Source organism: Parasteatoda tepidariorum, chromosome 3 (assembly GCF_043381705.1).
Source record: "Parasteatoda tepidariorum isolate YZ-2023 chromosome 3, CAS_Ptep_4.0, whole genome shotgun sequence".
NCBI lineage: Eukaryota > Metazoa > Arthropoda > Arachnida > Araneae > Theridiidae > Parasteatoda > Parasteatoda tepidariorum.
Genome location: NC_092206.1, coordinates 91,380,691 through 91,404,261, shown reverse-complemented (window position 1 = coordinate 91,404,261; position 23,571 = coordinate 91,380,691). Strand labels below are relative to the sequence as shown.

Sequence of the window (23,571 nt, the reverse complement as noted above, 5' to 3'; positions counted from 1 at the left end):
TCTGCCTTTCTCATATCAAGAGTACAATTAATACCATTGTGATTGAACCAGTCCATCATTACAGCTTTTGTAACATACTTTGTTGGTGTGGGGTTTTCAACCTTTCCACGCTTTCTAAAGCTTCTCCCCTAAATTAAAATAAATAAAGTAAAATATTCTACATAGCCCTTTTAAGTCCAATTAGCAATGATTTGCTGTGTTATTATAACAAACAAAAGCTTACTTTTTAAAAACGAAAAATAAATAAATCAGAAGAAAAATCTCAATACATGATAGAAAAAAAAAACAACTTTATTTCTTTTTCATCATTTTTTTAAACTCATGTTCTTGCACTGCAAGTTCATTGTATATTTTTGCCGCCTTTTTCAGCCTTTCTGCATCCAATGTCAGCTTTTTTTCTAATTTAACGAATGCAGCAGTCTTAGCAGATCTTCTGATTTCCTTCATAAGACTCCTCTCTTCTTTTCTAATTTTCTGCTTCACGCTTTTTAACTTTTCACGCTCCTTGTTGAGCTTTACTTTGTTCTTATTGTCCTTGGTATTTAGATTTTTTAGTTGGCGTTCATAATCCTCAAGAGACTCGTATTGACACTCAAACACCGGTTCAAACATCTTTAACGATTTCGGTTTAGTAGTCTGTGTAAGATGGCGAAAGGGAGGAGTCTCTCGCCTTAGACATTCAATGAGTCTTCTAATCAGCGTCTCCATTTCTACAGGATAAAGATGAACAGGAAGCTGGATGAGGGTGTCTAATATTGGCTGGAATGCAAATTTGGATGAAGGGTATTCCTTATACAGGGTAGCTAAACAAAATGTCAGAGAGGCGGCAGTGAAAATAACGCCAATTTTTTCACTCACCCTAGTTAATTTTTTATCTTTTGAAAACAATTGTAAGGTTGGAATTTCTTCAGATGATACTTTTTCGGTAATGATCAGATTAAACTTATGAGATTTCATGTTTTCTACCAAGGCTAAGTCAAAAACACTTTTCAAAAATTGAATAGATTCTGGGATAAATTTTCTTGACTCAGAGATGCAATTCTTTAATAGTTCACAAACGTAAAGCCTAATAATGACGTTGCTATAAGATGGATAAAAGTTCGCATGCAATATGTCACACATATATATCATTGCAGGTAGCATAACGGGATGCTGCGTTGCATCAGTTGAATAAATTCTGCAAATCATACCTAATAAAACAACAGTTTCGATTGTAGGAAAATTTCGTTTCATGTTTTGCTTTCTAAAATATGAAAATATTTCATATTCATCACTTAACATCTGTCTAAATTTATGTGCTACATCTAAACTGTTTCTTGTGGCTAATAAATGCAGATCTTGCACAATATCATTCATGAATTCGTTGTTAGAAACATTCTCTACGATGAAATCCAAATTGAAATCTTTAATGTTGTAAAGTACCTTCCATGGTTGAATGTCTTCGGTTGATCGAACAGATTTTCTATCAAATAGCAACATATTTCTAGCTACGTCATACCTGTCCTTGGCGTTACTCTCCGAAGCAGATTCATTTTTCACACATCGGTATTTAATTTTTCTCCAATCATTATTTACATATTTTAGGGCAATTTTATAGGCATCAATCTCCATCTTCTTCTTTAAAATACGTGCAATCTGAGAAGAAAATGCAACATTAGAAGTTGATTTTATAAAACACAAACATATAAGGTGATATTGAAACACAAGGAATTTAGTTTAAATGAAATGTAATTAAGAAACGAGAAAATATTTAAAAAATAATTTAATAAATAATAATAAACAGCGACAAATATTTCAAAGCGAATTCTATTTCTATATATACTGTTGCCACTTTTCTTTTACATGAATGCGAATATCGTGAATTCAGAATCACGCATTTGAGTAATCCCTCTCGAATCGCACATTTGAAGAGTCTCTTTTTACGCAATTATCGACGATTCACCTGTGAGCCCATGAGGATTTACGATTTTTTGTTAGTTATCGCAACGCATTCTGATAGTTTTTAGATTATTTTTTAAAGCTACATCATCATACACGAAAAATTTCAAATCTCATGTTTGAAGAGTTTCTTTCTAACGAGCTGCATTATTAACGATTCAGGGCCGTTTTTATGATTTTAGGGGCCCTGGGCATGTCGTCATTTATGAGCAATTTAAGTTTAAAAAAAAGTTTAATTTTGAATTATTTTTTAAAAATTACTTTATTTTGAGGTTGAAAAACAAATACTTTATAATAAAAGCTTTAATATATTATTTATATTTAAAGTTTGAGGTAACGATACTTTCTGTGCTATTGATGGCATTGTTTCCCGTCTATTTTTATTGATAAAAACGCTAAAAGCAAATATACAAGTGAGTAAAAACATCAAGATGAATTAAAATTAGTGTTGAGGTAATAGAACAGAAGACCAACGGAGTCCCCCAGGATGCTCAAGTTTGAAAAATATAAAAGGGGAATGACGCGTTAAAATAGAAGTGGATTGGCAGTTCAGGTATTGAGGGGAGACATCAAGTCAACCTAAGTGTATAGGGTCCATCGGATCGTCCATTGTAATGGTATCTTCTAGTGTGCTTTTAATAATTTCTCTAATGATTTGTTGCTGTTGTTTTGTTCTGCACCACTTTTCGATTGGTTCCCTGATGTTAATATGATTCCCCCGGAGTGTCGAGAATTTAGGACATTCTGCAATTAGATGTTGAACCGTTTGGCTTTTGCCGCAGTATTTGCAGCTAGATGATTTCTGAAAAAATCTCGATTGGTGTTCTCCGAACACTCCGTGGGCGGTATAGAATTGGTTTATGTAAAAGTCACAATTTAAAAGTTTATCGCTGACTTTTGGAAAAAACTTGTTGGTATGTCTCCCGTTTGATGAACGGTCCCACCTTTCTTGCCATAAATCTGTGCTGACCTGCCGTAGTTTATAATTAAGCTGTGGTCTTGTAATAGAGTAGTAAAAATCTACCCCACTGAGCAGAGTGCCCGCTTTTGCTAGAGCATCCGCTTCCTCATTTCCAGCTTCCCCCGAGTGAGCCTTGATCCAGTTGAACCGGTAATTCCCGTGTTGAATAATACCTTTAATGTTTTCGACTATAATGCCCCTTGGTGTGGGATTCTCTAGGGCCTGTAATGAGGATTTGGAGTTCGAAAAAAGTACTAACTCTTGTATATCTGCCTCAATTGCCCAAGAAGCAGCCAGGTAGATGGCGGTCAGCTCAGCCGGGTATATTCTTGATTCGTCATTTATTCTGACAGACTGTTGGTGTATAGTTTCGCCGTTAAGTTTGACTAAGAAACCACTACCAACTTTGTATTCATATTCGTTGTTAATTACCTGCCTTCTGCTTCCGTCCACGTATATTTCGTACCCTGTTCCGCTCGGCCCGCTGTATCCCGTATTAATAATCCTTAATTGAGTTGGGTCGTAAGTACAATTTGGGGGAGGGGGAATATTCGTTCAGGTATTTAATCTGGTAATCGTTATCGAAGGTATCCTGATTATTGTTATTCCAAAATTATTTCTTAATTGCGATGGATTGTCTAATTGTTAGGTCAATTGGTGTGAGAGCTTTAATGATGACTACTTCATCTGAAATCCGTGTTTTTTCAAAAAGCAAAGAGTTTTGTGCATTCTAAAAAAGAGTCCGTCATTTTTGGCTTTAGTATTTTTTTTTACGAAAGATGGGAGAAAAAAAAGAGCGTTTTTTGCGGTATTACGAAATGCCATATTAACTGTAATAAAATTCTGGATTTCGTTTCCGTAATATCCAAATATTTTTACCATATTATAACGGAAATTTGATTTTAAAAAATCAAATATCAGAAGTAGTGCAAATATCATAAAATAGCGGAAAAGCGCAGAATTCTCACACCTATAATTCATAGCAACCACCAATGCTTTTTTTAAAAAAACCGTTTGAGTCATATAGTATCTTCTGTTTTTGATCCACGAGAGCAAAGAGCCACACTTATCTTATAGTATCAAACAAGTTGTTCACTTAAAACAGATAACTTTAGGCGATATGTAAAAGTAAAAATAACAATTTAAAAATTGCATTAAAAGTTTAATAACATAGTTGCAATTACGAAAAGGTAAAAATTCAACAGATTTTATGAAAAAGTATCGCATTATACACTGAAAAAAATTTCAGAAACTAATTTTTTAAAATTTCATTGAATAAAATATAAATAATATTATATTTTCTATTAGTTATTTAGTTCAACAAAGGTGTATAACACAAACGGACTTCTCACATCTGTAAAACTTCATCAACACAATAAATACCAATGTTAAGCGTGCACAAACACGTTAATATACGAAACTACTGTCTGTAGTTATTTGTGTTTCAAAGTCAGTAGCTATGCCAGCTCCATCAGTACAGTTTCTGGTGGCAAAATTTGCAAGTACAAGAAATGTATCTTAAAAAAATTAATAGATGAAAGTATCTGTAATTACAAAACAAAATGTAATAACTGAATATTTTCATTTTTTTTGGGGGGGGGTTAGTTTGTTAAAGGGTTACACCCCCTTTTATATTATTCTGCCGGCGCCCTTATTGAATAACTAAATTACAATCTCAAAAAACTATTTGCCTACTACTCTCAACAGGTTCAAGTATGTTGCAAGAATTCTACAAATTTTTGAAAAAGAATTTATTCTCTGGTTTTTAGAGCCAAACTGATGATTCCGGATATTTTCTGAATTTCCTTTTTCGTGAGAAAGCTCTTAAATTTGGCTGTTGAATTTTAATTACATAGTAGTAATTTTAACTATATAGTAGAATAGTTTTATGATATTTATGCATATAACCAATGTCTAAATACAAGCAATTCACAGTGATAAAACTACAATATAAGTTTATAATTAAATAACTGAAGGAAATAAATTGATATTAGGGTTTAAAGGCAACAGGTTCAATAAAAGATAGATATATGTATATACTGTGTCAAAAAACAAAGGGTTCGAAACATGAATTATATAGTTAATAACATAAACAATTAGTTCGATTTTCAAATAAGTATTTGACAAAAAAAAAAACATTTGCACATAGTATAAAATTATATATTTACCTGGATATGATAGAGTTAAAATAACGAAATTTTTGTTTGCTGAGAAATAAAGAGGAGTACAGATGTCTCTGGCTAACAGCAATGTTTTAATCTCCCGGTTAAGAAATTCCGTCTATTTGATTCGCATAGGAGACGCGTGCAGATCCAAATAAATAAAACACACGCGCTGCACCTAACAATCGATACTCACGTGCTGCCTAGTAATCGATTTTTCTCATTTGAGAATCATAGCTCTCATTTAAAAAAATATCATTCATTTTTTAATATATTTCAGTTTAAAAAAATGTGAGTAAAAACTTTTTTCATCATTAGTTCTGAAACTTTTTAATCACTTTCTAAGCAAACGTTCCTACTGAATGTGATTTACGCACCTCTGATCGTCATCGGGAAGAGAAATACAACTTTTGATTGGTTAAAAGAAAAAGTTGTGTTTACAATTTACACTGAAGAGAAGTAAAAAAGTAAGATTAATGCTTTAATAGATGCACTAAGAAAAAACTACGAGTGTATTCCGTTTTATCAGTAGAATAAAATCGAGCAACAGAATAGGCATTAAATTGCACACTGTTAAATCACTTTTACGAACGAAACTTTAGAAATTTCTAGAATAATAGCTGTTGTTGGTAAAGTGAGGATTTATTTACAAACAATTCGGATAGTTGAAAATTGTCATATTCTACTTATCGGCTTCAATCCGTATCTGTTTTATTAATAACTTCAGTTGGATTCCCGATAAGGGGGATAATATTATATTTGTATGTGCTATAACTGACCTTTTTTCGTCCTTTATATATTAATAAAGAAGATATTTTCGCATAGTGATCTGTCATGCCATTGCACCAAGTTGCAATTAAAAAAAAAAAACATATAGAAGTCCATATCGTGATCTGTGGTAGAATAATCATGGAGATCGTGATCATGGTAGCGTCCCGCGAGAAATAAAAAAATTACAGAAAGGTATAGCTCGTAGTCAGTCCTAACCTCTACAGGTTTTTATTAAAAAAATCATGTTTAAAACCTATTTAGAGCCTTGGTGATTGTAGTTGGCATGACAGATCACCATACAGAAAAGTCCCCTTGCTGCTCATGGGAATATGAGTTTTACATTTTGAGTTGGTCCCCTTCTGTGATATTTATTTAGTTTCCTGCGAGTCGTTGCCTGGAAGTTGACAAGACTTAGTAATCATTTTTCCCCAGATCACTATATGGATATCATTCCCCTATAACGTTTCAAGGGTACCTAAAAAAATCTAAAATGTATTAGACAACTAGATCTTGACTTTATTTTGATACACGTGTCAGTGAAATAGCCAAGTGTTAGATACGAAATTAGATTCTGTATTTAAAAGTTACAAATGAATTATGTGCAGAAATAAAATATTGCCGAATAAACCACGGGAAAGTAAGGTATTTTACCAGTTGTGTCATTTATACTCAAAACTCGAACAAATTAAAATAATATATGCTGCAGAATGATTGCTAAGTCTTGACATCTTCTAGGCAGTGGCCTTTGAGAAACAAAAAAAGAAAAACCATTACAGGAGGGCACCAACTGAAAAGGTAAAACTTATAACCAAGTAGGCGGTTTGTGTTCTCCATGTTTTTTTTTTTTTTAATTGTTAATTTAAAATAAATTTAGTGATTGTTGTTACGCATGACAGATCATGATAGGAAAATATTCCCGTTAGAAGAGAGTTCAGTTTTAAGAAATTTGTATCTCAACTTTAAATATTTTTTATTACTTATATTATATTGATCGTAATTTTCATTTACATAAAGTAATATTTTAAGGGGAGTACAAAGAATTTCTCCCTAACATTCTTTTATTACGAAGATTTTTCTTTTAAATGTCTTCCATTTTGTCCTCTTTCATATAACTTTGTTAATTTAAATAACTGAAATGTGTATTTTTCCCAAATACTGCTATAGAGAAAGGCTAATATTTTTAAACTTGTTATAAACAAAAAATTTTTTGTATCTTAAAATATTAATATTTTGAAGGTATTGCAATATTGAACTTTTCACTATATGCTTCTCAATATATCAAGCTTTTAACTGTATTTAAAATTTGAAAAAAGACAAAATGAAATTTGAAATTTTGATTTAAAGAGTAAATATTTGTGGCTAGGTAAAAAGTGTATTAAAATTATTCGAAACTGATTGTAAATGTTACAAAAATTTCCAGGAAAAAAATTTAAAGTTTGTACTTTTGTGTTTTCTTTATTTTTTATTTTAATTAACTATTTTTATTTGTTTTTTAAGTTTTAAAAATCATTAAGGGGGATATTTATTAATCGTTAATTTGCTAATGAAAAAGTAAGAGAGGGGGAATAAAACTTGCTATATATNTATATATATATATATATATATATATATATATAAACAAGTTGATTCTAAATGATTATGTCGCAATATTTTTTTCTTTCTCATTTTCTATCCTCATACCAATAACTGAATAAATAAAGCTTAAGATTTACCAAAAATGAGTAAATAAATGATAACAAAAATTGAATAAAATTTAATTATTGCAAGAATAAAGATATTTACTTTATTTTACTATTAGTATCTATTCATATAGATGATTTGTTGCTTTTAATGCTCAAACCTGTAGTTTTGCAATTTTGAGCCGAACTTAGAGTACAAGGGGACCCCTTGTACCAGAATTGAAACAAGCCCACACTTGCTCTTTACATTAATAGCAATTAAAAAAAAGCATAAAAATATTCCATATTTAGAAAGATGGAAAGATTATTCTCACACATGACATGATCTCTCTACTACTAAAGGTATTATGTGTCGAAACTGTTTTCAGTGCAAACCAAAAGCAGTACATGGGGATTCGAATCCAAGTGTCATCAATGGGAAGGGTGTGCTAAATCACTTATCATATGAGGCAGTTCTTCTCTAGAATATTTATTATTTAAGTTGTAAAAAGTAAAGAAAAATTTAAAAAGTAGTGTTATAAATTTTATTAAAATATAAACCTACACTGGTGCAAGAAATTAAGAGAATTTGCAGACTTGGTTGATTATCTCTAGAACTACCTGAACGATTTTAATGAAATTTGACGTGTACATACATTGATACAATACAAAACAAATAACAATTTAACAATTATAATACTCACGCATGATCCTACGTATCACTCGTTGAAGTTGGAAGTTATGAAACAGCAGCTAGACTTAGACTTAGAGGTTGGGCAGCTCTGACGAGCAGGGCACATCGACCAGAGATCTATTGTACCCAGTGAAACAGCAGTTGCAGAATAAACAGCAAAAAAAAGGGTTAATAGTGGATATGGTCCCCTCTTACAGATTTACAGGCCTTGCATTGTGACTTCATGCTTGAAATAAAGCAGTTTATCATTTCCTGTGACAATTTTATACCTTCCGACACCAACAAATGTGTTATGCACGATCATGTGTGTGTACTACAATTGTTGAATGGTTATTTGTTTTGTAGTGTATCTATGTATGTACATGTCAAATTTCATTAAAATCATTTAGGTAGTTCTAGAGATAATCGACCAAGTCTACAAATTCTCTTAATTTCTTACACCAGTGTACTATGTGCCGATCAAGGGAGCTGCTGAGCAGTTCTGCCATTCCTCCATTTCACAATTTTGGAGGAAGCAGTGATTATAATAATACAAAAACAAATAATTAGATTTTAAAAAATTCAGCGTAATATAAAATAAATTCTTATTTATTTTTTAAAAAAAATTCGTGACAGGAAGATGAACTTTTTTGACCAGAGCAGACAAGAGATTACAATTGTGATTTGTTATGCCCATTTTGTTAATCATGATTTTTCCATAGAATATTTTTCTAAAAAAAATGTATATTCCTGATAAGTGGAAAAACTGTTTTTGATGAAATATCACATGCTTTAACTAAATAATAATTAAACACTTCTTTATTGTCGTTTATAAGACAAGACAACTTGGTAGGTCTAGGTAATGCAAGTTTATTTTTATATTTTAACTTATATATGAGCAATTACAATTGAATTTATTGGCATTTATAAATATATACATTATTTAAAAGCAAATTAAAGGGGAATAACAAAACAAACTTACTACTTCATTGCTTTCAAATAATTTAAGAATGGAATATTTTAACCTCAAATGGAGCAACGTTTCTCAAAATTCTTTTCCTCATTGAATGCAAAGAAAGCATTATAGTCTGTCTCAAAAGGTGTGGTCATGGGAGGACGATGGGGAATTAGTTAGAACTGTCTTCTCACCTTCACCTGTTCCTCAGGAGTAATGAAACTTTCCATATGGACATAAACAAAATACTTAAGCCTCAGAATTTTCTGAGAAAAAGAAGTCTCAACAGGAAGTTAGTGATAAAGTTTAAGTAAAAAGAACACATTCTCATCTTTATGTTTTTCATTTATTCTCATTTACAAAAAAAAAACTCTAGATTTTTTAAGAATACATTTATATTTCTTTGCAAAATAGTAGCTTTTATCCGGCGACTTTTAAGTTGGTCCCGATTGGTGACAATCCATGCCCGACAGGGGTGCTATAGCCCCCTCCTGACCCCCTACTGGCAATGCTCTTGAGGTAGATCAAGATAGAAAAATAGATCAAGATAGAAATAAAAGTTATAAATATGCAGTAAAAGCAAGTTCCAAGGTACTCTGCCTAATATAAGGGGCACCGTATCCTACACTATTTTTTATATATACGAGGGTTGTAAATTAAATAGTGGCAACTTAACCTTGAAACTCACAGAAGGGTGGGCACTTGCAAATAGGATATGAGAGAAGTGAGGTGGCGCTGTTGTCGATGTGTCGAGTGCAAAATACAGTCGATCTGCTTAAAAGGGTAGTTGGAGTTTCGTTTCCATCGCTCTAAAGCACGTTTTCAAAAGGCTTAATGACGAAAAAGGACAAGATGCTTGAACCCATCGTGCTATTGTTCTATACGGTAAAGCATTTGCGTCACATATTTCCACTAATCCTCGATAGCATTCTGTTGCATTTTTGCCAAAGCAACCTCGATTTTAAGCGACGGCCGCTGATTACCTTTTGAAAGCATGCTTTAGAGCGATGGAAATGAAACTCCTCACTTTAACGTCACACAACAACTACCCTTCTAAGCAGATCGACTGTTTTTTGCACTCTACACATCGACAACAGCTCTACTTCACCGTTCCCATATCCTATTTGCGCGTGCCCGCCCTTCTGTGAATTTAAAGGTTAAGTTGCCACTATTTAATTTACAACCCTCGTATATTTCAATAAACCCTCTTAAGTAGTTAAATTGTATTAAAAAGAAAAATTTTTTTTTAGTTGCCAAATATTTTTAACCAACTGGATGTCGTTAATTTAAATTTCATAATTAAATCCAGCTATTTAAATAGCTTGATTTTTTCACCAACTTAAAAAAAAATAATTTAAATCTAAGTATAAAAAAAAAGTAATGATTGATATAATCTGATATATACTTAAAAAATATTTTAAGAAATTGAAAAACAGTCTATCCCAAATTATCTATTACATTCAACCATCAACTGTAGAATGCAGAGGAGGGGGTAAAGGGCACAACGTATCTTGCTGAAGTGGGCATCCACTCGATGACTGATTACAAAAGCTTTAAATTTATTACTTTTATTATGAAGTTAAATTTTTGAAAAGATAATTATTCTGCCCAAGCAAATTATTTCATAAAGAATAAAATATGATCGTTAAATAAATTTAATGGCGAAGTTTTTACATTAAATGTTCTTTTTTATAAAAAAATATTTTCTTGAAAATAATAAAAAAGATTTACCATAGAATAATTGGTAGGAGTTTGACATCAACACTATTGATTTTCATCATGTATATAATTTTCTCTCCTATTACATACATTTAAATTGAAATTTTTTTTTTTAATTACAACTCTTTACAGCATGGCAATGCAACTGAGCTGCATACCTCAACCCCCGGTTGTTCTGCCTCCTTCGGATATTGAGTTGATGAAGGCTGAGCTTGGAAAAATCAATAGGTTGATGAAAGAAGTGCATGAAGGCACAGCCACTGACGACACCTACGGTGGATTGAAAAGTGCAGTTGAGGCATTGAATGAAATAATCCTAGCTTTGGACAATTCAAATGGTCGGTAACTAGAATTATTTATTTCTTGAAATTGCTTATTAGCTTCTTTCAATAATTTTACTTTCTTTCAATAATGATCCACCATGAAGTGCTTGATTTAGCGAGCGGGTTGTCGAGCTACCAAAGCAAAGGAGCCTTCTCGTCTGCATAGAATCAAAATTGGGATGGTATGTCTTCAGATCATCTTTAGGATTGTTTCCTAGACTGTTGCCAATAACCCATTGTGTGATGGGAATAAAATACAAGCACTTCATAATATATGAAATTAGTCTTTCTAGGGTGACCCGGGGTAATTCACGATCACTCTGTTTCTGGGGTAAATAATGATCACCTAAATTTTATTTCAAAAAAATTATTATTTTTTAAATTTGAGACATGGACAAGAATGCTTGTACACTTTATTAAAGTATAACTACATTTACTTAATAATAGTGTTTTGTTTAATCTAACAAAATAAGTATCTTTTAAACTGCTTTCTGTATTTTCCATTTCAAAGATGGGTTTCAAAATGTGCACATTTCTGCAAAGAAATGTTCTCTCTTCTTCCTTCTCTGAATCATAAATATTTTGAGTTACTTTCTTTTCTTTAATATGATAATAGTGTAAGCTTTTGTTTAATTGTTTCACATCCACTGTAAACTTTTTAATTGATTATAGAAAACTATATCAAATGTTGCCCCCTACAGATGGGGTAATTATTGATCACTGGGGTAGTTCCTGATCAGTGTCATTTCTTTTTATGAATAGTATTAAAAATAGTTAATTGTCTTTTCTTAAATAACAGTTCATATTTGTTAAGTGGAACGACTATAAAATATATTTTAACTGTAATCACAACATTTGTTTTTAACTGTATACAAGACAAATGTGTTCTGATTTGCACCATTTCTGGTTTGTCTTACCTTGCTTCTATCTTAATTTTATGTGTGTACATTGTTAGAATAATTTTTAAGTTTTTAAATTAGTCTAATATAAATATGGTGAGAAATTATAAGCCTAAAAAGGATAATAAGCTTCTAGAAAGCAAAATTAGTGAATTTCTTTTAATGATTGAAAATGAAAATTTCAGTGTGAGAGCTGCTGCCAGAGCTGTTGACATACCTTACTTAACTTACACTCTCACTTAATGAAGTTAAAAAATCCAGCAAAACTAACCCATGTGGGAACCAGGGCCAGATTACCCATTAGTCAAATGGGTAATCTGGCCATCATTAGGCCTGACTAGGACATGGCCTGGGGCCCCCCTAAATAAATTTTAAAAAATTAAGAAAAACAATGATTTTTCAAAATGCTATAATTATTTTTTAGTTCTAATTTAATAAAATAAAGTAAAATTTAATTTATTATTATTTTTTTTTAAATATGCTTTCTTAATTATATATAAATACTTTTATATTTGAATAAATATAAAATGTACGAGAAATTTTTTTTTATCTAAGGACCCCAAAAATTTGAATGGCCTAGGGCTCCGTGTGCACTTAATCCGGCCGTGGTGGGAACTCTTTCTTATATTCCAGCAGAATATGATAATGAGTTGGCTGCTTGCCTAAAATGTATGGCACGATGCAAAGATTTTTGGAAAATTTAAAGTGATAATCTTAATTGTTGCTTTTTAAATAAATCGTTTTATTAACTGCTTAAACATATCTTTTTGGTTTGTTTGACCTTGATGTCTTATTTGTTAATTACCATTGTATAATTATTTTTAAACAGCCCCTTTACAATAAAAACTGGTGATCAGTAATTACCCCAGAAGTGATCAGGAATTACCCCAGAAATGATCAAGAGAAAGGGTAATTCCTGATCACTAAAAATTTAAAATCTTTTAAATTTTAATTAGATTTTCAAGCAAAAGAAGGTATCAGAGGACTCATCACATATAGCCTCAAACTTCCAGTAAATATTAAAATTCTATCTTGAATAGTTTTTTCACAAAATAGATGTTTGTATTTTTTGATCAGGAATTACCCCAGATCACCCTACCTACCATTAGTATATCTACCTACCTATTGTATATCTACGTAAAGTGTGCATTTTACACTTAATGATAAACATTTTAATGACTGATTAATTTTTTGATTGTTATTAATTAACTCAAGCCTTTAATTGTCTAGCCTGGATTCAGTTTGATTGAGGATTAAGTTGTTTTCTTGCATATCAAACCAGTTTTTTCTCATAAAATTAAATCTTTGCTTATAAACTGTCTAGGGATTTTTGGCTCCCATTTCTTGTATGATGCAACAAGTCACTTACTCTAAGCTTTGCAATAGAATTTTGTTATGAAAGGGATCTGATTAAAAGCCTTGTTTTCCTTCTGCCCTTCCATTAGGTATATTAGAAAAAAGAATTTTGGTGTAAATATAAAAGAGTCAGAGTGATACTAATGGAGTCAGCATGACTTTTTGCTACATTTAAAAAAAGATGGCTAGTTTGTGCCAGTTTTTGTCATATAAAGATGCATCATACTAAGAATTATAAATCTGTTATTTCCTGCAATGTCTAATACGATATGTGAATCAGACTTCCTCATTTAGCTTAATTCTAAAATGTAGCTAATTAGTAGGGAGAGAATAAAAAAAAAAAAAGAGATTAATAATTTTCTATTCTATTTCTCTTTTTTTGTTACTTGCAAATGCCAGACTTCAAGTCAAAAGAGCTAAGCATCGGGTCATCTGAAAGTTCCCTGGAGANTTATAGCTAGTACCAGGGGTCTGTCCAGGCCGAATTTACTACCGTTTAGCGGTACCTTCACAAATTCAATTTTAGGAAGAACGGTAGTTTCACAAATTCAGCTTGGAAAAACGGTAGTTTCACAAAATACTTTTTCTTAAAATTTTATTTTTGCATCCCTTAAGAAACGATAAATCCATATTTTGACCATATTTTTGTGTTGATTTTTTAATATAATTTTTAATTTTTCGCAAATTATGTCGAAATTTTCACAAAATATGTACCTCTCAGAAATACCTAGACAGACCCCTGAGTACTTATATGTATGATACATTTTAAGTAATTGGGTATTTTTAAAAAAAATTATTTGTATATATCTCTTTTACAGAAAAACCTTGTTACATCATTTCAAATGTTGTTATATTTATTCCAGGTCACTGTAAACATTTTCTTAATAATAAAATTATTCAGCAAATTAAAGTTTTACTCATAATTTTAAAAAAAAAATATCTCAGTAATTGCAAAATAATTTAATGAAGTATATGGATGGTGTTTTCTACACCTTTGAAATGCTGCAAGTTCTATACCAACCATATTTTTAGGTTACTGCATTCAGTGTATTTTGAGGTCATTTGCTTCAACGTGTTCACTATAAGAACAGTGAACTTAAAAAATAATGAAAAATGGTAAATAGTGAAGACAGTACATATAGTTATATAACTATAAACATAAATCGTGAAAAGATGGTAAACATGTGGTTCGAGAGAAAATGTTGTTGTCTTATGCAATTTACCAATACCTGCAAACCTATTTAAGGCAGAGGGGTGCACTTCTTATTTTCAAGTTTCCAGTAATTCGACTTGCCTCTCACTTATATCGCATGCATCTTTACAGGGGTGACTCATTCACGCGCCATTCATCCAGTTACAGACTGTAATTTTAACCTGTGCCAGAAACCGATTAATCTCTGATCTAGTTTTCTCAGAAGTATTTATTTGTTATGGGAACATGGAGGACTTTGTGATCACGACAAATTTCGTGTGAACCAGTCACCATTTTTACACACAGGGAATCTTTAGCCAGCAGGGTGCAAACTCACGAACTTTCGGACATGGGCACAACATTCTAGCAGTTAGGTTATCCCGCTGCTTTGTGAGGCTCTTTAATAAAAACTTAAAATTAATATTAAAATAAGAATTGTTATAAGACACTTATTACTTCTCAGCAATAAACAAACTTTAAAATTTTGCAAAATAAACTTTGTTTTTCTTTGTTTTGTATTGTTTTAATTTGAGTACAGTGCACTGCTTGTAACAACAGCAAATTTGTAATAAACAAATCAAAAGGAGACACATCAGATCCACCAAAAACGTGAGTTCTTTGCAGTGCTACAATCACGCCTTCTTTAACAATATAGTATCTTTAAATAACTAAAACAAATTTTCAGTTGAAATTCGTCAGAATTATACTTACATAATATTAATATCTTTTGAAATGCAGCAGTTTTGATTGGAGCTTAGAAATTATATTACCTATTTATTTATTTTATTGAACATACAATTTGATTTCACATCAGATTGTATGTGTGTACTTCATTGACTGCTATTACTGTTGGATAACTGTTAAATGTAGCATTGTACATATACGTTGCAAATTTTTTCTTCATGCATTTCCTCTTTATTTTTTTGAGAATATCTGTGAATTTTTTTATTTAGAATCTATTTTATTAATAAGGTATAAATATTGTAAAAATATTTTAGAAGAGGTAGACTAGTTTTGGAAACTGTTTTATATGCACCTGGAAACTATTTTTCCTATTTAAAACAATTAAAGCAACTGTTTTTGGAGTTTACCCCAGTGGCAGCCATGATTGTACAATGGATGTAAAAATGTATTATTCAACTGTGTTTTTACATCTATCTCACATGCCAAATCTAATCTTTTTTTATTTTATTTCCAATGGCACATTAAAAGACAATTGAACATAAAAAAGTTAACAATAAATCTATAAATAAGAACAGGCAGTCCAGTAGCATTCCCAGATAGATTTCCGAGGGAGAACAGGGCACCTAGACAGGTGAGACAAGTCCATTACCTCGTGGAGGTCGCACAATGTACAAAAGGGATCATGAACCGCTTTGATGCGACATATATGTTTTTTTCAGGCAATTGTGACCAGTTATCAGACGAAACATGGCAACAGATTTCCTCCTAGGGCACTGAGGGACATTGAGAATCTGTTTAAGCCATGGTTTATTGAAATTACGATTTTTGAGTTCCTCGTGAAAAGAGGCCCTGAAGATGTTCTTTATGTGACTTTTGATATTATAGAAAGGGTGTCTTGAATTAGATCTCTGTAGGACAGAGGCTCCCTTTTTTGCTAGGAGATCGGCCGCCCCATGGCAAAACTAATCTAATTAATCTAATCAAATCTAAAAATAGGAAATTTCTGGATTCATTTAGATAAAAAGAAAATAATTAAATGTAAAATCTAATATAATTTTATCTGAATGAATCCAGCATTTTTTTTAGCATTAAGGCTTTTAAGAACTCTTAATTACCCTGTTAGCAACAAATGTACGATATTATTTTTGTAATGAACTATATTATTCATGTATTTACATCAATGCTATCTAAATAGTAAATTGATCATTTTATTCATTTTATATCCTTTAACTTTTTTAGATTTCCATAAAATTGGAGGATTTGAGTTTCTTATGCCCTTACTACTGTGTTCTAATTCTGAAGTAGTAGCTGTTACTTCTGAATTAGTTGCAGATTTATGCCAAAATAATACTTACTGCCAAGCTAGAATTCTTGATTTAAATTTATTACCAGAATTAGTGAAGCTGTTGGATAATTCTGATGAAAGAATTTGCTCTAAAGCTTTGTACGCTATTTCATGTAAGTAAATTTTACCAAAAAGATTTGTTTTTTAAATTTTTTGTTCTTTAGGATTTTTTTTCCAAAATATTTAAATTAAAAATGTACTTTTTTGTGATACAATTAAAAAATAAAAATATTTCTAATGAAATTTATTGGATATGTATGTACATTTTTCTTTAATTTTCGGACATTTGAATCGATGAGCCCGAAAACAAGTAATCTTCATAGGAAATCCACTGTAGATGACCTGTTTTCAAACTCATCCATTCATTTATTTTTGTCATAATATTTTCATCTGAAGGCTTACATGAATAGTTATTGAATAAAAATGCATTATTATTTGAAATTAATGTAAAATAAATCTTTTTTTTTTCAAAATATTTTGAGCAATGAATAACAAAAGTTTTGATATAACTCTTGAAATTTTTACGCAAATTCGTTTTGTTACTCTATGGTGAAACTATTAAAAAATTTAATAAATACAGATATTTTAATCCACAGTGTAAAAAATATTCACACTTAATATTTTTAGTAATGCTCCTGGTAAATAAAGCAATTTTTGTTGTAAAGCAAATCATACATTTTTTCTTAAAATAGTTTCCTTTTCCTTTTTGATGGAAGGATATAGATTTTTTAACATCTGACTTTTTGTTTTCATTTTTATTTGTAACAACTAAACTCAGTTAAGTGGGTATGATATTATGTCATGGCCGACAATACCCAAAGTTAGCTTTTGGAGATGACTCAATATAAACTATTTTAAACTTGAAATAAAGAAAAAAAGGTAAATAAATAACCACCTAACTCTTGAGAAACATAGATACTGAGAATATTGTCCAACAATGCTGCCTAAACAATGAGGCCTTTTTCTGACAAAAGATATTGAATGGTGTAAACTTCTTTAATTTTAACTAATTTTGAAGTATTGGGAGAAATTTCTATGAGTACTGTACTGGTTAGTTCCAGTAGTTTTGAGAAAAGACTATACACTTGTTAAAAATGCATAAATTTTTTAAAAAAAAAACTGAAATCAAACCAACCTTGCTCTGATGAATTTGTTACACCATATTGCTTTTATTTTTTTTTGCCATAAATAAAATCACGATACTTTTAACCAAACATCTAAATTTTTTACAATGAATGAGAATTTTTTGGATAACCAGTTCCGAATTTTTCTGGTGCAAAATAAATAAATTGGTGTCAGATTCTGAACACTTAATTGAATTCTTTAGATTAAGTTACAACTTCTAGCATTATTCTGATAAAATGCAATTTTATTATAAAATATAGTTTTGAACAGTATGGTAAATGTAAAAACTATGAATCCTAAATCTTGCTAATGTTGCATATTAGTTATTATGTTTTTATAATTGTAACATGCTCATTGCAAAGGGGTTAAATCTGGTAAATTTTTCTAAAAATTTAAAAATCATTTCTTATTCCACACAATGAATGTTATTTCAATAAAGGTGCATAATTTGTCATGTATTGCTATAAGTTTGTATCCTCACAATTAATGGGATGTAATTTTACTTTATTAAGTCATTTTTTTCCTTTCAAATCTGCAGTATCTTTTCCTCCTATTTCCTTTGTACCTATCTCCTTTGCCAAAATTGGTTATTGTGGGTGTGTTTTTTACTTTTCTTCTTCAGTTTCTAGTATTTTTGATAAACATTTAGTATTTAAAAAACAAAATTTACTATAAAAGCATGCGTTTTGTTATTCTATTCAGAAACAACCAATGTCAATTTTTCATTATGTAAGTTTAAATGTGCCTTGTTGAGTATAATTTCCCTTTTATTTGTAATAGGTCTATGTCGTCACAATAAAGATGCAATTAATCATTTGTCTGTCACTGGTATCATTTCATCCTTGATGAAGATTCTGCTGGAATCTGGGGAGAGGCTGAGAGCAAAAGCAGCTTTTTTTCTATCTCATCTCTCTACCTTTGAGAGTTTTAGAGGTTTGTACCTTTTATTCATAATGCTCAACTTATGGTTCTCACAAATTTTTAACCTGGCCTCTGAACTATATTAAACTTTTATAAAAAAACTGAATATATATTATTAATATAATTATATGTTATTAATTATTTATTAACTATATAATTATATATTAATTACGTAATTCTTTAGTGGGTCGATAAAATGAGTACCAAGCATGCTCGGGGACTAAACACTGATAGTTCCGCGGGTTTACCATCCAACAGAAACATCTGCTCCTGCACCCCAGAGCCCAAGGTCAAGAAAACTGGAATAGGCACAGTAGTCCTTGGCCCTCTATGGGTGGCGTGCCACTGTGTTTAGTTTAGAAATTGTATCATTATTATATTAGATTTTTTATTAAAAAAATTGACTATAAACTTCAACGATGGCAGTGATTAGATAGGGTAAGAATATCAAAATGGAGCTGCAGTCAATCAGGGTGTAGAGTGTCCGTCTCCCGAGATGATCCTGGTTCGAAAGCGTCTGTTGGTTGATGCGAGTGTAATTATGTAATATCTATGTAATACAAATGTGGATTAGTTCCAGCAAAAAATCCTCCACGAAGGCAGATTTTTCCCAATACTTAATCCAGAAGTTTATCTGTCTTCTGGGTTGGGTCAGTTGTTCAATGCCAGTTATGTAATAAAGTTAAAAAAAATATCAAATGAACTGTATTTTAATCAGCAAATAAAAATAGCTTTTTTAAAAATAATCTTATAAGCAAGGTTGTGTCAGGCGACTAAAATGCAACTATATGCTGCAAATGCAACTATATGCTAACTGCTAAAATGCAACTATATGCTGACTATTTTCAGCATGAGGCGACTATGGCAATTTTTTTTGCCTCGGCTAAAAAGCAACTATTTTCAGGAAAAGGTGACTATTGGGAGACTTTTCTATAAACCTAGCAATATTTTTTTTATTATCATAAATTGGGTTGAAAATCTGCCACCCGCAGGAGCTTCTGAACACACTTAAATTTTTTTTTCTAAAAAAATAAACAATTTTGAAATGCAAATTTGAGTCATCGCTTTTTAATTCGTTCACACTATAAATGGAAGTTGACCTTAAAATTTTTTTTATTCGAATTGACCTCCATCTTTATCCGATGGTGGCACAAATCATTTTAAGAGGTAATTGCTGAATATACAATATTATTTTTAGCATTATGACTTCGTTCTGTGCAAAATGTTTTCTCACCAGAAAATATTATCCTGTCAACTCTTTTATTACTATACCTGTTCAGTAATTTGTTGTAACTTTGTAACCTTTTTAATTTTTGTGCAGTTATCAAACCTTGAACTTTTCTTTTGCAATAAGGGCAAAAACACAGGTCTTAATTTAATATAACTTGCATAGTTCTTCGACTCACGTTCTCTTCTGCTGTCATTTTATTAGCAGAGCTTGTGGATTTCTTCCTATCTTTTAACAAATTCTTTTAATGTGCTTTTTTGTATGAACTGAGCGTGGGTGACCAGACCTGGATTGATCTTTACAGCCATTAGTATCCAATAATCAATTTATAGTTCTATATATAAATGTTCTCTTAAACCCAAGAGATTTTAATTGCTTAAAGATTCTACTTGCAGAAAATCCGCAATCGAAAAGCTATTTAACCATCAACCTTTTTGATTCCATCTTTGAATTCATTCTAAGTATTTTGCTTTAAGCATAAATTGTGAATAGAAAGTGCCAATCACAGGTATAATGAGAGAGAAATTGTTTTACCAAACGATTAAAATTAATTCATATTTTTTTTTAGTATTACAGTATTTAGTAGCCACCCTGTATTAATAATTATTTATTTAAAAACTATATTAATGTATGAAAAGTTTATATTTCTTTCTAAAATGGTTAAAGTTATTATTTAAACATTACAAACTAATCATTTAATAAATAAAATCATTGTTATTTTTATTCAAGCTAAGCATTTTAATGAGTTTTTAAAATAGAGAAGAATTTGTTAATTACGATTAAAGTGTAGAATCTGGGAGCTCTTGTTTTGGCAATTTGTAAACATGCCTATTTATATACACAGGAAAATTAATCAAGAACCAATCGCATAACGATAAATAGAAATTGCGGTAACCCAATGCTGAAGCAGGGGAGCATTCAGCAGCAATGTTGAATTAAAAGCAGAGACAGCTGGAAGTGAATATTATATCAACGAGAAACTGAGTTTCAGCAAAATTTTACTATTGAAATTTGTCCCCATACCAAGGGGGCCCCCCGATTAAACACTTTAACCTTAATTAAATATTCAATGAAGAATAAATTAGTTTAGACCTGAAAACATTAATGGAAAAAAATTATTATAAAATAATCTCTGTAGAACAGTTCTTTCTTCATTATTGATATACACTGACTACATATTTAATAAGTTGTAAAAGCACTTACATTTAAATAAATATAAAACTAAATGGGCATATAATTGAAAAAAGTTACCAACAAATTATTTTACCTACAGCTCATGGAAAAATTATAATGTATAAGTGTTATGACATTCTCATTCTTTTTTAGTCTCAATTTTTAAAATTTTTTTACATCCATTTTGAAATAAAATAATTTGCATATGCTCCTCTTTCATTATTTGTTCTTATGATATATTCATTTTCAATGATATTGGATTTTTAAAAAAATGTCACCCTAAAAACGTTCGTTATTTGTTATTTTTATATTTTGTATAAAACATTTTAGACTAGAAAAAGCAAGGGATTTTAAAATCGTGATTTTAATTAGGATATAAGTCATACCAACCGTAATAAAAAGAAAGATTTTTTAAAGTTATTTTTCTACTGTGTGTCAAATAAACTTGTTATCTCTTCCACTCTATATTGTTAGATAAAATATTTTCCTATGAAATCTTTTTTTTTTTTAAATGTCACTTAAGAATCTCCTTTCACAATGCTTTTCATATGTGATTATTGTGGGCCAAATTTATTTTAAATAGACATAATTTTGTTCAATTTATCCATCACAAGTATAGGCAAATAAACCAGTGAAAATTGAAATTAAGAATCATTTCCATTTGATAGGATGACTGTGACATTTTTTCGCCGCAGCCTGTCTAATACATAAAAGCTTGCTTTGTAGAATTAGTCGAAAGGTCAGTCATACTGCTGTAGCATTAAAAAAATTAAATACTTTTTTCATGTTTCTTTATTTATCATGAAACGTGATAGATTTGGAGAAAATTAGCTAGACAACTACTTTTCTTTTGCAATATGCAGCTAATCGTGCTGAATTTCGAATAATTTTGTCACTTATGTTTATTTTTCTGTTGCATGGCAGAATAGAAAAGGCTCTTCGTCGGGTATAGTTTGAATAAACTGAAATTGCTAAATTATAAAGGGAACAGTTCTCAATTTTTAAAAGGAAATAAAAAAAAACCAAAATGCTTTATTCTTTGAAAGTAAAAGCAAAATCTGGTCAAAAACAAACTAATTATTTACTGAAGGTTTTTGTTAAAATATATCACAAATCTCACTTTATTTAATAATCCTTAATTAGTAGCAGTTATAAAGAACAGTATATCCTTAAATATTTTGCTGAAGTTGAATATTTAACAAAAAATCACAGCTGCAATGGGCCATATCGGGGAGGCCTCCGATTCTACATACAATTAAAATAGTAACATCCACTGTGGAAGGTAAAAGAAAGCAGACTTAAAAGTTTGATTTACTGTCCTTTTTTTGTTATAATTTATTCCTTCTTAAATTTTTGTTCATATTCTACATCACTGCATTTTAATTTTTTTTTTAAAAAAAAAAAGATTTAAATCAAAATCTGTTGAATCAATGGAAAACTTTTTCTTTTCTCTTCGTTCCGCCATGACCTGCAACGAACTATTAGCCTTCTGTGAGAAATATGAATTTTGTTAGTTAGTGAAATTTTTAAACCAGCTAAATTTAATTGAAAAAATTCCTCCTGTATGTTTTTAGCAAGAAAAATTTATTAAATCATCTTTATTAAAATTTAATATATAGTTTTAAAATAAGAACAGTTTTCATAGTTGAATAAAATGGCAAACCTTGATTATTTGAAAATATCAATTATCTGAAGTAGGTGCAGTTACAATGACTTTTTTAAGATAAAATTCTATTTTATCTGCAATTTTGTAGCAAATATGTCAGAAAATAATTCCTGTTTCATTTTAGAATCATTTTACCAAGCTGATGTGGTGAAAGTGCTTGCAAAGCTTTTGAAAGAGGGACAAAATTCAAGCTCAGAACATTTGTTAAGTGCATTACTTGCACAGGTGTCAAAGCATAAACAATCTAGAATACAAAGTAGACAAGCAGAATATGGACTAAAAGATATACTTATTGAAAAAATTGCACTTTATGGATCAAAGGAAGAATATCAAGAAGCTAAAGAATATTGTTCTAAAATCTCAGATGTATGCTTTCATGATGAACTGAAATAACTTCAAATATAAGATGTTGAAATGTTTTTAATTAATCCTATTTATTTAAATCAGGATCACATTTAGGTGTATCATAAGTAACCATTTTCGAAATATAGGAAGTTTCAGGGCATATATTTCTTATAACTTAGCTTATAATCTATAGCTTACTTACATTACTTAGGTCACATATTTCTTATCTCTTGAATGATCTAACAAATTTTTTATCTTTTATTGGTTTGTCTTATTTGGTAATATGAACAACTTTATGTTGATCATATATTAAAAATATTCATACAAGTATGATTTTGAGTTACAAACAAAAATAAATTTGTTATTTTTTTTTGTTTATAATAATATTTGATTAGAATAAAATGATAAAATTAAAGCTTTTACTCCATAGGTGTGTAAAACGTTTTTGCTTTTAATTAGGGAAGGGGAGGGGGAGTT

At 30.3% G+C, this 23,571-nt stretch overlaps 3 protein-coding genes across 8 annotated transcripts; 1 reads left to right on the top strand and 2 right to left on the bottom strand.

Moving 5' to 3' along the window:
• Positions 1-270: 270 nt before the first annotated feature.
• Positions 271-5,254, bottom strand: LOC107451500 (nucleolar protein 14 homolog). The gene is made up of 2 exons (XM_016067620.3): positions 5,068-5,254; positions 271-1,635 (listed from the first exon to the last, which is right to left on the bottom strand). Exon 2 carries the CDS (start codon positions 1,609-1,611, stop codon positions 292-294), a length of 1,320 nt encoding a protein of 439 aa, XP_015923106.1. The 5' UTR covers positions 1,612-1,635; positions 5,068-5,254; the 3' UTR covers positions 271-291.
• LOC139425300 (uncharacterized) lies at positions 2,513-9,348 on the bottom strand. Its single transcript, XM_071179275.1, has 2 exons — positions 9,313-9,348; positions 2,513-3,253 (listed from the first exon to the last, which is right to left on the bottom strand). The coding sequence occupies exons 1-2, from the start codon at positions 9,346-9,348 to the stop codon at positions 2,513-2,515; spliced, it is 777 nt and encodes a 258-aa protein (XP_071035376.1).
• Positions 5,403-23,168, top strand: LOC107451495 (hsp70-binding protein 1). Of its 6 annotated transcripts, none has more exons than XM_043049588.2 (5): positions 5,403-5,528; positions 10,970-11,175; positions 16,531-16,749; positions 18,542-18,694; positions 22,874-23,168. In XM_043049588.2, the coding sequence occupies exons 2-5, from the start codon at positions 10,971-10,973 to the stop codon at positions 23,140-23,142; spliced, it is 846 nt and encodes a 281-aa protein (XP_042905522.1). In that variant the 5' UTR covers positions 5,403-5,528; position 10,970; the 3' UTR covers positions 23,143-23,168. The 6 variants fall into 6 exon arrangements, with proteins under 6 accessions (XP_042905522.1, XP_042905517.1, XP_042905519.1 ...); XM_043049583.2 differs by lacking the exon at positions 5,403-5,528 and adding an exon at positions 5,531-5,822; XM_043049585.2 differs by lacking the exon at positions 5,403-5,528 and adding an exon at positions 5,542-5,690.
• Positions 23,169-23,571: the final 403 nt, after the last annotated feature.

Excerpts from the sequence above, each read along its gene's own strand:
- LOC107451500 (XM_016067620.3), bottom strand. The coding sequence starts at position 1,611 with ATGGAGATTGATGCCTATAAAATTGCCCTAAAATATGTAAATAATGAT.
- LOC107451495 (XM_043049588.2), top strand. The coding sequence starts at position 10,971 with ATGGCAATGCAACTGAGCTGCATACCTCAACCCCCGGTTGTTCTGCCT. Across the intron at positions 16,750-18,541 it reads AGCTTTGTACGCTATTTCAT|GTCTATGTCGTCACAATAAA; the intron begins GTAAGTAAATTT and ends TATTTGTAATAG. Across the intron at positions 18,695-22,873 it reads TACCTTTGAGAGTTTTAGAG|AATCATTTTACCAAGCTGAT; the intron begins GTTTGTACCTTT and ends GTTTCATTTTAG.
- LOC139425300 (XM_071179275.1), bottom strand. The coding sequence starts at position 9,348 with ATGGAAAGTTTCATTACTCCTGAGGAACAGGTGAAG. Across the intron at positions 3,254-9,312 it reads CTCCTGAGGAACAGGTGAAG|TCTGTCAGAATAAATGACGA; the intron begins GTGAGAAGACAG and ends ATACACCAACAG.